The sequence below is a fragment of the Pyricularia pennisetigena genome (assembly GCF_004337985.1).
Source record: "Pyricularia pennisetigena strain Br36 chromosome 7 map unlocalized Pyricularia_pennisetigena_Br36_Scf_7, whole genome shotgun sequence".
NCBI classification, from domain to species: Eukaryota; Fungi; Ascomycota; class Sordariomycetes; order Magnaporthales; family Pyriculariaceae; genus Pyricularia; species Pyricularia pennisetigena.
Genome location: NW_021940919.1, coordinates 1,812,682 through 1,827,385, shown reverse-complemented (window position 1 = coordinate 1,827,385; position 14,704 = coordinate 1,812,682). Strand labels below are relative to the sequence as shown.

Below are 14,704 nucleotides of genomic sequence, written 5' to 3'. Positions count from 1 at the left end.
ACAGGATTGTGCTTCCTCGGGGGCTAACCATCCATTCCCATGCTCGAGTTCCAAGTACATTTTTGATGTTCATCCCATAACATACGTAATATATGTGATCCATCGCGCACTGTTCTGCGCTGCGCTGTACAGTGTTGTGCTGTACTGTACTGTGCTGTCTGTCTACCCTGTCAAAACCCCCCCCCACTGAATATCATGCCTTGGTTTGGGAGGTCCCTTGTCCGTCCGCCCTATTGGTCATGACAGGGGAAAAATCGGCCATGGGCGATGGGATGAGCAGTATCCACCTACACACTGACACTTCATCAACCCATCATACATTCATTCGCCTTTTTCCTTTGCTGCCAAGCTTCATCACCCCAAGCGATTTGTTCCAAGGAGTACAAAGTACCCAAGGTACCCGAGTTTAGGCCTTCCTTCAACGGTGCAACTTGAATGACCCAGTTTGGATTAGCGAGAAATGGCAGCCAGCAGAGCCAAGCACAAGCGACTATCCACAAGCAATTTCCCTGGATTTTGCCATGCTATGCCATGCTATGCTATGACCAAACTTTATGGTAATTAGGTGGTGCATCTATTATGAGCACCACCAAGTACACTTTGCCCTCTCCTTGCCACGTACCGAGTGTGTGTGTGTGTGTGTGTGTGTGTGTCTGAGTGAGAGTGTGTGTCTAATAATTACTGACTGATCGACTGACTGACTGGTAGCAAAGTACCATGTCCCCTGCAGCATGTGACCAGTGAGAATTTCTGGACTGTAGTAACGCCCATGTTTGCCTCCCCCAATGACAGGTCTATCTCCCCTAAACTCGATTCTTTGTTAATTGTCTGTTTTCTTTGTTATCGCGCTTCCACTCCTTTAAGCGTTTCACTTGCTTTTTTTTTCCCCTTTCTTTCGCTTTACAGTCGGATGTTTGATTGCCGACCTAATTATATATAAACTTCCGACAGAAGACTAATCACTCGTTCGCGTCTCTGTCGCCACAAAAGCCAATATGCGCTTTTTCCACTCGGCTTGGGTCGCCGCCTCGGCCCTTTTGACTCTGACTGATGCCGCAACCATTGAACAATGGAAGGGTAGATCGGTCTACCAGCTGATGACTGACCGTTACGCCCGTACCGACGGCTCACTGACGGCGACATGTGAGGCTCAAAAGTTTTGCGGAGGAACCTGGGCCGGTCTCCTCAAGAAGCTCGACTACATCCAGAACCTCGGCTTCACGGCAATCCAGATCAGCCCCATCGTCAAGAACATCGACGACGACACGGCAGTCGGCGAGGCCTACCACGGCTACTGGTCCGTCGACAACTATGCCATCAACGACAGGTTTGGAACCAAGGACGACTTGAAGAAGCTCATCGACGAGCTGCACAAGCGCGACATGTACATCATGGTCGACGTCGTCGTCAACAACATGGCGCAGAAGTTCGACAACATCATCCCGCCCAAGGTTGACTATTCCAAGTTCAACCCCTTCAACGACAAGAAGTACTTCCACCCGTACTGCAACGTCACCCAGTGGGACAACCCGGACCACACCAACATCCAGGAGTGTTGGCTGTACCCCTACGGCGTCGCCCTGGCCGACCTGGCCACCGAGACCCCGGACGTGTCCAACGAGCTGAACAAATGGGTCAAGGAACTCGTGTCCAACTACTCCATCGACGGCCTCCGCATCGACGCCGCCAAGCACGTCAACCCGTCCTTCCTCGGGCCCTTTGTCAAGGCCGCCGGCGTCTTCACCTGGGGAGAGATCCTGACGGGCGAGATTGGTGATTTCTGCCCCTACCAGAACCAGGGCCAGCTGCCGGGCATGCCCAACTACCTCGAGTACTACAAGATCAACACCGTCTTCAACGGCGGCTCCATGAAGAGCCTGGCCGCCATCCACAAGAGTGCCCAGTCTGGCTGCAACGACACCCTCGCCCTCGGCAGCTTTGTCGAGAATCACGACATGCCGCGCTTTGCTTCTGCCAACAAGGACATGGCCCTGGCCAAGAACGCCATGGCTTATATCCTGATGACTGACGGTATTCCTACTGGTGAGTTTGTTTTGTTTTGAGAGAGAATTCCAATTCCATCCCATTACGTAAAAGTGTGTAATGATCTAATCGCTAATCATCCTACGCCGCCACTTTCAGTCTACCAAGGCCAGGAGCAGCACTTCAACGGCGGCGACACCCCGTTCAACCGCGAGCCTCTCTGGACGTCCAAGTACGACGAAAAGTCGGAACTGTACGTGCTGACGGCGACGCTCAACAAGGCCCGCAACGCGGCCAACAAGGCGTCCAACGGCACCTACGCCAACACGCTGGCGCAGGAGCTCATGGTGGACGACAACCACTACTGCATGCGCAAGGGCCCCGACGGCAGCCAGCTCGTCTTCTGCATCAGCAACAAGAGCAGCAAGGGCGACAGCTACAACATGCAGGTCCCCAAGGGCTTCGGGTCCGGCGACGAGGTCGTCGAGATCCTGACCTGCAAGACCGCCAAGGCCGACGGCTCCGGCGTCGTCACCATGCCCATGTCCAAGGGCGAGCCCCGCGTCTACGCCCTGCAGTCGAGCCTCAAGGGCAGCGGGCTCTGCAAGGACGGCCTGTCTTCGCAGTCGCTCAACGGTGCCGGTGGCGTCAGGGCTGGTGGGCTGATGGGTCTGGTTGCCGTGGCGGTATCGTTGATGTTTGTCATGTAAAAAAAAAGAACAAAGAAAAAGAAAAAAAAAAAAAAAGGCCAAGCAAAGGGCCTTTTTTTTTCTTTTTTTTTTTTTTGTTTTCCTCTCGGCTGACATTGCACTCTGTGGTGCGGGCGCTTTGTATATGTTGCTGATACTTCTAATACCTTTGTATCTATGTAAACTCTTAATCATGTTTAATCGCGCTGACCATGTCGGCTCATGGAGGGGAAAGAAACAGAGTCAAACATAAAGCCGGGAGTTTTTACTAGGACAAAATATATACGAAACAAGTAAATAAAGGTTTAGCAGCGGCTAGCTGATGCTACCAAAAAAATAAATACATTAGCCTTTTATTTACCTGTAAACACTAAACAATAATGGCATGCTTTTGTTTTTTTTTTTTTTTCTTTCTTTTCTTTTTTTTTCTCTTTTTGGCAAAAATGTTACTACAGTAGTAGTCTAGCTCTAATGTCACAACCGGTTTCGGAAGCAAAACCCACGCTCAATCAGATGCCGACGCCAAACTGCACACCAGAAGAATGTTAGAACATCGAGAAGCAACACAAACCCACCCCACACCCCCCACAACATTTCGCACTATCCCACCACCCCCCAAGATTCCTGCGGCTCCGGAACATGTTACCCGCCCTCCTTTTCCACCCCTCCAAATCGCCACCATACTGTACTGTGCTATGTTGTAATGGTTGTAAATTACCACAGTGTCTTATGCGTCACAGCCGCACGAACCACCCTTGGCGAGGTAGTCGGCCAGGTCCATGTAGACGGTCTGGTACACGACGTTACCGACAGTCCTCTCGGCGACTGACGACGGCACGGGGGTGCTCATAACAGCGTTGTTGACGGCGGGAGCGGTGGGCTCGCCGGGCGGGTGCGGCACCGCGGTCAAAGTTACGGGAGAGCCGTAGCCTGATGTACCCCAACCGACGGTGTCGGGACAGGTACCGGGGTTAACACGGGGCACTGTGGGAGTGGTGGTGACGGCGGCGGCGGCCGAGGTCACCGCCGGGGGGCGCGGGACAAAAGTGCCATTGGTCTGAGGGTGGAGAGGGTTTGGGCTCACCGTGACGGTCGTCGTGACGGTCGCCGTCGCCGTGACGGTCACGGCGGAGGCGCACGTGGACGGCTCGGCCGCCACGGGGTCCTGGCAGCTTGCGCCGGCGATGCTGAACTTGGGCGTCTGTGCATAGATTACGTAGACGTTTGTGCCGTTGATCGCGTTGCTGCGGGAGGGGGGGTGTAGATCTTTGGGTCAATATTTCTTTCCTCTCTTTTTTACCTTGTTTTTTTTTTTTTTTTCTTATTCTTCCTTGATCCAAAATACTACGATGCTGATCTCGATAATACCGATCTCAAAGCAACAAAGATGCGTGGCAAAAACAAGCAAAATCAACAAGTTAACCAAAGAAAACAGGGGCTCCTTACATCTGGTATCCACCAGATACGTCCAAGTCGCACGGGATGCGGATCTCAGCAGCACCCGCAGCAGTCTCGACGTTGGTCGCAAGCTGCTGGTAGTAGGGAGGCCAGTTGACAAAGTTGACCAGGTAGAGGCTGAAGCGCTCCGGGTCCGTGTCAACGCTGGACCAGGAGACCTCGTGTTTCGCCTCTCCGCGGGTCACTGTCGCGTTTGCAACAGGGGACGTGAACCGAATGGCCGAGGCAATGCCAGCAGCACCAAAGACGGTCAGGGCAATTGTGGAGGCGTGCATGGTGCAACGACAAGAAAAGAACGTGGCTTAAAAATGGGTTTGCCTAAAGGAGCGAATGACTAGTTGGTCCTGCAGAATGCAACAAAAAGGAGCGACTGGGTGAGTTAGTTGGGGTAGTATTATCGAAGGAGTGTATGAATGAGCGAATCGACGCGGAGTCCGTAGCGCAAAAAAAAAGAAGGAGAAGGAAACAAAACGGGGACGAAAAAAAAAATTCACAGGCGAAAAAAAAAAAAAGGGGAACACTTATCGGACACTCTGCCCCGACAAGCGCTCCGCAATACCGCGGCTCCAGTTTGGAGGGGCAGTTACCGTGGTAAGCTAGATGAAATTCGTTTGTGGATTCCGGTAATACCACCACCCACTCACTCCCCTGCATGAAAAAGGATCCATTTCCTTTTCATTACCTCTGGGCCGGGCCTCGTCGAGCGCCTGCGAATCAGACTTCGAGTCATGGTTGGTACCGACCGCTGTCTGATTACCTGCCCCGCCCGGTCCTCCTCCACTCGCTTCCCTCATCCTTCTCTTTGTTTCTGACAAAAGAACAAAATTCAAAAAACTGCCGGGGGGTGGTTGGGAAATGGGAATTCCGTCTGACTAAGTCCCAAGTCTGTCTACCCATCACCAACACACACAGGGATATTTATGTTCGTATTCTCCGTCACGTGCTGCCAAGTCTTCTTTCCCCTGGTCTGGGGGCACATGTTGGGTGTGGGTGGTGGATGGTGGGTGGTTACGTGACTGCGTACGTACGAAAAGTTGTTGCGCGCGCCCCTATTCGATGAAACGCGACCAAGTTCCCAAAAATAGACAAAAAAAAGGAGATTTGATGCCAGAAGGCGTGAGTAGGACGCCAAAAGCAAAAGCAAAAAAAAAAAAAAAAAAAGACAAGAAATGGGACGAGAGAAATGAAATTAAAACCCCCGAAATGACGGCCAATCACATGTGCAAGCAAAGCCCTTCGAGGTTCCTTTTGAGGTGATTAACATGCATTTCCCAGCGCCACCCGTCAACGGCGGGCATCAGCCACAGCACTTCGCCAACGGCGACGCCACATGCAACGGCCATCCGGCCGCCAAGATGGAGCAGCTGTACGTGGTGCCGGACGACGGGCCGTGTCCGCGCAACCGGACGCTGTTCGAGGCCTTTGAGTGGTACCTCCCGGCCGAGCACAACCACTGGCGCCGGCTGGCCGACAAGATCCCCAGCCTGGCCGCGCTCGGCGTCACCGACCTCTGGATCCCGCCCGCGTGCAAGGGTGCCTGGTACACGAGCAACGGCTACGACGTCTACGACCTGTACGACCTGGGCGAGTTCGACCAGCGCGGCGCCAGGCAGACGAAATGGGGGTCCAAGCAGGAGCTGCTGGAGCTCGTGGGAGTCGCCGACAGGCACGGCGTTAAGATTCTGTTTGATGCTGTGCTTAATCACATGACGGGTGCCGATGAGACGGAGGCTGTCTTGGCAGTTAATGTTGACCCTGATGGTAGGTGCGGGACGGGGGTTGCTTTTTGACTTTTTTTTTTTTTTTTTTGACTGTTGGAATTTTCAGCCGACAAACGGCGCGCGTTTTTTTTTTTTTTTTCTTCTTTTTTTTAAAGAAAAGAAAATAAAAGAAAAGAGAAAAAAAAGAAAAAGAAAGAAAAACTCCGAGGATTATTACTGGACGTAGTTTAAACTAACCGTCCTTGGGTTTCTTTTTCAGACCGCCGCCAAGAAATAAGCACGCCACACCAGATTGAGGCTTGGACCAAATTCAACTTCCCAGGTCGAGGCGACACGTATAGTCCGCTCAAGTGGTCCGCACAGCATTTTACTGGTGTCGACTATGATCAGGCTTCCAAGACCAATGGTATTTGGAAGTTTCTTGGCAAAGAGTGGGCACGCGATGTGGATGGAGAATTCGGCAATTATGATTTTCTGTAAGCTCTTGTTTTCCTTTCTTTTCTTTTCTTGTCGAATCGTTTGGTTTCAACCATCTAATAACCTGCTGCCTCATCCGCCTCAGCATGTGCACCGACATCGACCACAGCCACCCCGAAGTCCGGCGCAACTTCTTCCACTGGGTGCAGTGGCTCGCGTCCCAGATGAAGCTGGGCGGGCTTCGTCTGGACGCCGTCAAGCACATCTCGGCATCTTTTATGCGTGATTTCGTGAGTGTCATCCAGAATACCGTAGGGCGGGACTGGCTCCTCCTCGGCGAGTACTGGAGTGGGGATGTCAAGGCCCTGCTTGGGTACATTGAGCGGCTGGACCACCGAGTATCGCTCGTCGATGTGCCTCTTGTCGAGAGCTTTTCCCGCATCTCACGGGGCGAGCAGCCAGATTTGAGAAGGGTTTTTGAAAACACGCTGGCGGCCATAAAACCTAATAATGCAGTCGTAAGTAATGCGTTTCTTTTGCCAAAAGCCGACCATGACATGAGCTAACCATTGCCTGATGTTGTAGACATTCGTTGTGAACCACGACACAGTAAGCTTTACCCAAGAGTTGTTATGAACCCCCAAGAAACAAACCACTAACATCGATCCAAGCAAACCGGACAGACCCTAGAGGTAAGCGCCGGCCTCTCCCCTCCCGTGTTCGGCAATGTGCAAAACAAGCCAGTCCACTGACAATACACCAACTGTTTCGCCCTCCCGGCCCACAGACACCAGTAGAGCCCTTCTTCATCCCGATCGCCTACGCCATGATCCTGCTGCGCGCCAACCACGGCACGCCCTGCGTGTTCTGGTGCGACCTGTACGGCACGCTGCTCCCCTCGCGGCCGGGCCCGGCGCCGCTCGGCGGCCTCCTCACGGCGCGCCTGATGCTGGCGCGCCGGCTCTGGGCGTACGGCACCGAGGCGGCCTACTTCGCGGGCAAGGGCGCGCAGACCTGCGTCGGCTTCACGCGCTTCGGACACGCCGCGCGGTCCGGCGGTGCGGGCCTGGCCGTCGTGGCCAACACGGGCTTCGAGCGCGCCGTCAGGCGCATGCGCGTCGGCTCCGCCCATGCCGGCGAGCGCTGGACCGATCTGCTTCGGCAGGTCTGGGGCACCGTCGTCATCGATGCTGCCGGCTACGGAGAGTTTCCTGTCGGGTCGAGGGGAGTGAGCGTTTGGGTTCACGAGGCGGCCCAAGGGAGGGAGGCCGTGGATCGCTTGGTGTCGCTATGAGTTGAACTCTTTATTGGAGGATGTTTACTATTAGATGTTGTTAATTTTTTTTTTTTTTTTTTTTTTTTTTTTTTTGGGCATCGGGCGTATTTTTTGTGTTGTTGGTGTCCCGTCGAATTATAATGGGCGTTTTGTCAATGATATATATTCAAATCAATATAATCTGGATTGTTACTTCTAAACTCTTTGATTCTTGTAATTTTGTAAACCCAGTAAACACAAAATGCTATCACTTTTGATAAAACTTGGCTCATTTGGCCTATGGAAAACCTTAAACACACCAGAAAAAAACCTTGCAACAAACAACCACCGTAGAAATCTACTTCGTGCCGTAAATTACTGTAGTCAGATTACTTGAGCCTGGCTTACGGCCGACAGCAGTGGCAATAATCGGTCATTTTCCTGAACCGGCGCTCTTTCTTACTTGCGTAAGCCCACAGTAATGTTCTTGTGTTGCGGCAAGACCAGGAAAATCGTGGGGTGTTCCCTTGTTTGTGCGGGCAAATCAGGTCAACGAGAAATGGCGCCAACGACAAACTAGATCAGACCAAGGCCAACATCTTGGTTGGATCTGGATGACACAGTGTGCTGCTCATCCCCAAGAGGGCGCAAGAGAGCGGCCCAACAGAAGCTTATCTTGGAAAAGCTTGGTGTTGACCTTTATTTTCACCACACCCCCACTAGAAATAGAACGACATGTATGTGATTTGTTTTGTTTAAAATTTAAATACGGCAAAATACGGGCGAAAGGCATATCGGACATCTGTTATTTGTATTTATCTCGTCGACTGCTTTGAATTCATTCCTCAAGGAATAAGCAGCCATTTCACATCGTATATTGCTAGAGATTCATATAACCTATAAAAAAATATTGAAAATATTGAATATGCCGAACAAAAAGTCCATGGCACTCTGGTCAGACAGGCGGAACTCCAGCCGGCATTCGAGACCTCGGATTCTCCCCAGCCGCCAGCAGCATTCTGTCGACAGCCAGCCTCGCCAGTTCGGCCGGCGTCGCAGAGTCGCGGACGTGCTGCACCTGCAACCCAGCCAGGCCAAACTTCCTCCGCAGCAGGTTCCGCAGCTCGATGCTGACTAGAGAATCCACGCCGAGCTTTCTCATGGACACGTTCACATCCACCGCGCCGGCCTCGCCCTGCATCAGGAACCCTCGGAGAATCGTGGCGACCTGGTGCCCTAAAAGACTGGCAGCTTCTTCCGCCACGGAGAGGGGCACGTCGCCTTGCGCACAGCACTGGAGCAGCCCCCTCAGCCGAGCTGAGGCGTCGCCGTCCGCGCCGGCCGTGGTCTTGGCGGCGCCGACGTGGTGGGCAAGGAGGCGCGGGTCTCTGGTCCAGCCGGATCTGTCTGCCGCCACCCGCCGCCGCGCCGCAGCCACGGCGCCCAGACCGATGGCGACCTGCCCGGCGCTGACAAACGAGCCAGCCCGACCGCCGTCCACCACGCTGCTGCTCTGCAGCATCGCCAGCTCCAGGGCGTCGAGCAGGTCCCGCTCGTGCAGGCAGTGCAGCGCCTCGGCGCGGAGGGCAGCGAGGCGCCGCCTGTCCCTGCTCAGCACCCCGACGTCCTCGACGAGACCGATATCGACGACGGAGCAGGGCAGCCCGCCGCGGCGACGGACCTGCGCAAACGCGTCGAGGAAGCTGCTGGCCGCGGCGTAGTTGGCCTGGCGCATCTGCCCACCCAGCCCGTTCAGCGAGCTGAAGAGCACAAAGAAGTCGGGCGGCGACGGCGCGGGCCCGCGTCGCTGCTGTTGCTCGGCCAGCGCGTCGTGCAGGTTCCACACCCCCTTGACCTTGGGGTCGAGCACGGCCTGCCACTGCGCAAAGGTCATGTCGGCGAGGGCCTCGTCTTGCAGCACCATGGCGGAATGTATGACCCCGGCGATGGGCGGATTGGATGCCGTGGCTACCATGGCCCGCACGTCGTCGATGGCGTCGACGCTGCCGGAGACGGCTTGGATTTTGCACGACATGGCGGAAAACTCGGTGAGGATCTCGGGGTGTGAGTCGAGGTAGCTCTCGGCCCATCTCGAAAAGAAGACAAGGTGGCGTGCACCCCGCTCCGCGAGCAACCTGGCGGATGAAAGACCCAATCCTCCCAGGCCGCCCACGATCACGTAGGTTCTGTCAGATCTGATGGAGGCTTGACGTCTGCCTGAGGCTTTGGTTGCAGGTTTCGGCGCCATCAAATTGTCGATCGTCTGCTCACTGTCAAGCCTCTTCAGGGGTGACTCCTTATCGCGGTTGACATGGCCGTTTGGCTTGATGGCCAACTCTTGAGAGATGACGATTCTTCTGAACCTTGGGATCCTGACTTCGCCCCGGCAGAAGACATATTCGCAATCCGGGTCCACGGCCTCCGCAACAGGCGCCGCGGCTTCCCGGGTAGTCGTCCCAAAGCGATAGTCGAGCACTTTGGCCACGGCGTCCCATCCCTCGCCGTCAAAGGCCTCCAACTCCACCGTGACGATGTCGGCCCCAGCCTCGCGCCTGGCGCTGCGCAGAAATCCCAGCCCGAGCGAGTACTGGGCGTCCGCGCACTCGATCTGCGAGAGACCAGTGACCCACAGCATCTTGGCGCTCTCGCCGCCGGCCGTGTCCTGAAGCGAGAGGATTGAGGTTTTGATCATGGCCCACCTGTCGGCGGTCATTTGACCGAAGAAAGACTGCCCTTCTAGGTCAAGCAGGCTCACGACCGGTTGACTGGTTGGGAGCAGCTGGCCCGGTGAGAACCAGTCCAAGTCGTAGCCTCGGGAGTCGTTGCCGTGGGCAGCTATGTGTTGTGCTGCGTCGAGAACTGTTGGGTGGCTGGTATCATATGCCAGAATGCCAAGTCTTTTTGCTTCTCGACCATCTTTTGTCGATTGGCTGGCCGTAGTTGCGGTTTCGTCGCTCCGTGGCTCAAGGTTCGTGTCTGCGGACAGATTGCTCCTTGTACTACTAGGCTGGAGTTGTGAACAAACCCCCTCATTAAGAAGTTCCCACTCGGCAATTCCGGGACCATGACATGGTATATCGGGTCCGTTGCCGTCATCACAGCCGGAGGCTCCGCGTACCAAGACACGGCCACGGGGACGCAGTAGTCTTTTGACATTCTCTAGAACATTTAGGCGTCCATTTGTTGCTTCCGAGGAGGTTGATATTATTTCTCGACGCTCGGCAATCACAAGATCGCATGCCAAATCGCTCAAGGTGTTATCTGAGCAGCTGTCTTGGGATAGGTCCAGCCGAATAACCTGCAGTCCTGGGATTTCGGCTCCAACAGAAGCTTTGGTGGCTGTCAATGCATCTTTGGTGACGCAACCAATTACATATGTGCCATAACGCCGGGCTTGGGTTCCTGGGCCAAGACTGCTCAATATGGCGGTGGTGGTCTTACCTTGAACACTTGAGCGGATTTCCAGGATGGTCATGTTGGGATTCTTGTGGCCGAGGAGGTCAAGGATGCTAGCGAGATCTGTGCTGATCGCATTGTTGTTGTTGTTGTTGTTGTTGTTGTTGTTGTCGCTTGACCGCTGGCCAAGAACAGTGCGGCAAAGGTCAACATCGACTTTCCATTCGAGAACGTGTCCGGCATGGGGATCTGGGTCTTGCATAGATGTCCCAGAGCTGATTGGCGCTACTTCAAGTCCTCGCATGTGGAAAGCAATTTTGCCGTCATAAACACCCGTCACTTCACTGGTCTGACAAGAACCAGAGCGACACACTGCCGTGACTTGAAGATCGGCCTGGTCACCGCATACACCGACATATACTTCCCGGATAGACTTGGGGACCGCGACGCTGTCAAACCTTCTCTGCAGGCCATTACAGGCCGCAACTATAGAAACGTGCAGGCTTGAGTCTAGCACCGTCGGATGGACGGCTGGGTAGTAGAGTCTCCTCTCGTCAGGCGCACACCACGTGTTGATTGTGCCGACCGCCCGCAGCTCGCCGACGTCTGAGCTGGCCCTCATCAACCGTCGGAACATGGGGCCGTACTCGAGACCGTAGCGCCTCCAGGTCTGATAGAAGCCTTGCGGGTCCACGGCCCGCGGCAACTGCTGCGAGGACGCTCGGATGAGCTCTTCGGGGGACATGTCTATGGCACACCCCATTCGACATTTCCCCGTGACGTGCGTCACCCATTGCTTGCTGTTGCTGTTGCTGCTGCTGCTGCTCAGTGACGACACGGAAAAGTTGAACCAATTGTCCGCTACGCTCCTTGACACCCTGAGGTTGACGGGCATCATGGTCGTGACGACCTCGACGCCCTCGCCGCTCAGGACCAGCGGCTCGACAAACTCCAGATCCCGCATCGAGAACCCCGGCTGTGCAACGCCACTCGCAAGCCCACTCGCAAGCCGCCTCAGCGCCTCCCCGGCCATGACAATATACGCAGCCGCGGGGAAGACGGCGTCGCCCATAATGACGTGGTCGCGCAGCCACGGGACGTCTTCGATCTGCACCCTGCACCTCCACGACGGGCAGGCGTCGCCCGTCTCGACAACGCGGGAGCCGAGGATCTCGTGGTGGCCGAACCCGGCCCGGCGCAGATCGAGCGATATCCGGGGCTCGGTCCAGTATTCCCTGCCCGGCTCGTAGTGCCACTTGTAGGTCGGGAGATCTGCGAGGCGCCGCCCCTTTGGGTTGACGGCGTCAAGGTTGACGTCCACGCCCGCCAGCCAGAGGTTGCCGGCAGTGTGGCGGAGCCTGGCCATGGCGTCGTGTCGGTCGCGGATCAACGTGGGGATGTAATGTACTGCTGCTGTTGTGGTGTCTCCTCCCGGCTCGGATTGCAGTATCTGACGGATGGGCCCCGCAAAGGTCGAGTGCGGTCCTATCTCGACGAAGACGGGCGCCGTGCCAAAGTCCCTCAGCAGCGCCCGGACGGCGCCGTCAAACAGCACCGGCGAGACCATATTCTTGATGTAGTAAGCGGTCGAGACCTGGTCGATGCGGCCGGCAGTCACCGACGAGTAGAAGGGCACCTTGAGCGGCCGGTAGGCCGAGCGAATCCCATCCGCACCGCCGACGTTGGCAGCAAACTCGGGCATGACGGTCCACATGTGGGCGGCGTAGTGGTAGGCCGACTCGACGTCGAGCCTCCTGCACAGCACGCCAGGCGGGCCCCTCGCTTCGACGTCGGCCATGACGACGCGCAGAACGTCCGCCTCGCCCGAGAGCGTCACGCTGCTCGGCGAGTTCTCGCAGGCGACCGTGACGCCGGGCCTGAGGAACGCGCCACGATCCATGTCCGTCTTGCCCAGCCCCACGGCCGCCATGCCGCCGCTGTGCGCCGCCCGCAGCAGAGGCTTGAACCCCCCGCGGTGGTACGCCAGGAGGAAGGCGTCTTCGGCCGTCAGGGCCCCCGCGGCGTAAGCGGCTGGCGTCTCGCCCGAGCTGTGCCCGACCACGGCCGAGGGTCGGACGCCCCACGACCGGAGCAGGTCCACGATGGCGATTTGGAGAGCGGCGAGGACGGGTTGAGAGTATTGGGCTTCGGAGAGGCGGCTTTCAGATTGGGGCTTGGAGATCTCCTCTTTTTGGTTTTGGATTCTGTCAGCGATGTTCAAGGTACAAGGGGTGAACGAACTGTGGCAGCTTCTCTTACCTCGGAGACTCCAGCTCGGGGGCTTGGACAAGCTCCTGAGCACTCCTTCGAGGTGGTCGATGCGCCGACGGACCACGGGTTCCTTGTCCACGAGCTCGGCTCCCATCTGCGCCCACTGGGCACCCTGGCCCGTGAAAATCCATACCACACGTTGAGGTTCCACGCCGACGGTCGATGAGACGCGAGCTGCATCTTGGGCTTGGTACGTCACCTCCAGGCCCGCGGAACTTCTTGTTTGTTCTCCAAGGACAGAGAACGCGCGGTGGCTGTGAGAGACCCTCCCAAGGCAGAGCGTGTGAGCAACATCCGTCAAGGGTGCGCGGCTTGCATTGATGTACCTCTCAGTTGCGTCCACCGCGTCCCTCAAAGCGGTTGGATGTTTGGCCGAGAAGACGAGTAGATGCGGTGTGGCGCTGTCAGAGTCGCCTGGGCTGCGGTTGCAATAGTCTCCTACACCGGCACATGCGGCGGATTCGAGGATGACGTGGGCGTTTGTGCCTGCTATTCCAAAGCTGTTGACCGAAACGCGCTCCTTGCGATCTGCAGGCCATTCAAGCGCTCGAGTTGGCACCATGAGCTTTGCGGCTTTCCAAGGGACTATCGAGGCGTGTCAGCTTCTCTCATCAATACCGGCTTTCTTGTAGTGGTTTTCTTTTGTCAGGGTGAACATACTCAGGGGATTGGGCGTTTTGAAGTTGATGTTTGGGGGTATCTTTCTGGCCTCGAGCGCCAGAACCATCTTTATGATGCTCGAGATTCCCGATGCACCTTCACCATGGCCAATGTTTGGTTTGACCTGATTGACGCTTATGGTCAGTGATGCATTACTTAGAGAGGGCATGTTGTGACAAGCTTACAGAGCCAATGATGATTCCTTTGTCTCCCCAGACCTGTGCCACGGCGGCGGCCTCGAGTGGATCACCGACCTTTAGTGAGGGCAGGTCAGTTAGCAAATCGACACAGACGCAAAACGGAGCAGCTTGAAACTACCTTTGTGCCGGTAGCATGACACTCCACCATGGCGGTGCTCTCCAAGTCATGGATACCAGCCATCGCATAGGCCTTCCTCATGGTACGTTCCTGGCTTGCCGAGTCAGGTACTGTGATTCCCCCTCCCGCGGCACCTCTACCATCATTTGATGCGCAAGTGGCGCGTATGACGGCCCTGATTGGGTCGCCGTCTCGCACCGCCTCAGCCAGGGGTTTTATGTAGATGGCCGAGACGGCCTCCCCGCGCAGGAAGCCGTCCCCCGCGGCATCAAAGCTCCGGCACTCACCCGAGGGCGAGAGGACACCGTGCTCCGTCATGACGGACCATTCGGAAGGCGAAATGGCCAGGTTCACGCCGGCGACGATAGCGGCCCTGCAGTTTCCGCTGTTTATGTCTTGGCATGCTAGGTGCAGTGCGACAAGGGATGAGGAGCAGGCTGTGCGCACGACCATGCTGTTTCAAGCTGTTAGCTACCAGGTTACCAAGGTAGACAGCAGGAGCTGGTTGGCAAGTCCGCAAGTCCGCAATGACCTCA

The 14,704-nt window shown here is 56.0% G+C and overlaps 5 protein-coding genes across 5 annotated transcripts in view; 3 read left to right on the top strand and 2 right to left on the bottom strand.

Annotated features, from left to right (window-relative positions):
- Window positions 1-995: 995 nt before the first annotated feature.
- On the top strand, window positions 996-2,693 carry PpBr36_10070 (uncharacterized protein; the record flags this gene model as incomplete). The annotated part of the gene is made up of 2 exons (XM_029897185.1): window positions 996-2,043; window positions 2,143-2,693. The coding sequence occupies 2 exons, from the start codon at window positions 996-998 to the stop codon at window positions 2,691-2,693; spliced, it is 1,599 nt and encodes a 532-aa protein (XP_029745105.1).
- Window positions 2,694-3,399: 706 nt separating this feature from the next.
- PpBr36_10069 (uncharacterized protein) lies at window positions 3,400-4,405 on the bottom strand (the record flags this gene model as incomplete). The annotated part of the gene is made up of 2 exons (XM_029897184.1): window positions 3,400-3,916; window positions 4,119-4,405. The coding sequence occupies 2 exons, from the start codon at window positions 4,403-4,405 to the stop codon at window positions 3,400-3,402; spliced, it is 804 nt and encodes a 267-aa protein (XP_029745354.1).
- Window positions 4,406-5,392: 987 nt separating this feature from the next.
- On the top strand, window positions 5,393-7,562 carry PpBr36_10068 (uncharacterized protein; the record flags this gene model as incomplete). Its single annotated transcript, XM_029897183.1, has 6 exons — window positions 5,393-5,891; window positions 6,111-6,327; window positions 6,414-6,786; window positions 6,854-6,877; window positions 6,940-6,960; window positions 7,056-7,562. 6 exons carry the CDS (start codon window positions 5,393-5,395, stop codon window positions 7,560-7,562), a joined length of 1,641 nt encoding a protein of 546 aa, XP_029745355.1.
- Window positions 7,563-8,478: 916 nt separating this feature from the next.
- The window catches only part of PpBr36_10066 (uncharacterized protein), a gene marked incomplete at both ends in the record, with an annotated part of 7,001 nt that continues 775 nt past the window's right edge, over window positions 8,479-14,704 (bottom strand). The window contains 4 exons of the mRNA XM_029897181.1: window positions 8,479-13,775; window positions 13,851-13,974; window positions 14,036-14,104; window positions 14,169-14,622. Of these exons, the coding sequence (XP_029745353.1) occupies window positions 8,479-13,775; window positions 13,851-13,974; window positions 14,036-14,104; window positions 14,169-14,622 (5,944 nt within the window). The remainder of the gene's footprint in view (window positions 13,776-13,850; window positions 13,975-14,035; window positions 14,105-14,168; window positions 14,623-14,704) is intronic.
- Window positions 14,392-14,704, top strand: part of PpBr36_10067 (uncharacterized protein) — a gene marked incomplete at both ends in the record, with an annotated part of 993 nt that continues 680 nt past the window's right edge. Inside the window, one exon of the mRNA XM_029897182.1 lies at window positions 14,392-14,688. Within this exon, the coding sequence (XP_029745352.1) occupies window positions 14,392-14,688 (297 nt within the window). The remainder of the gene's footprint in view (window positions 14,689-14,704) is intronic.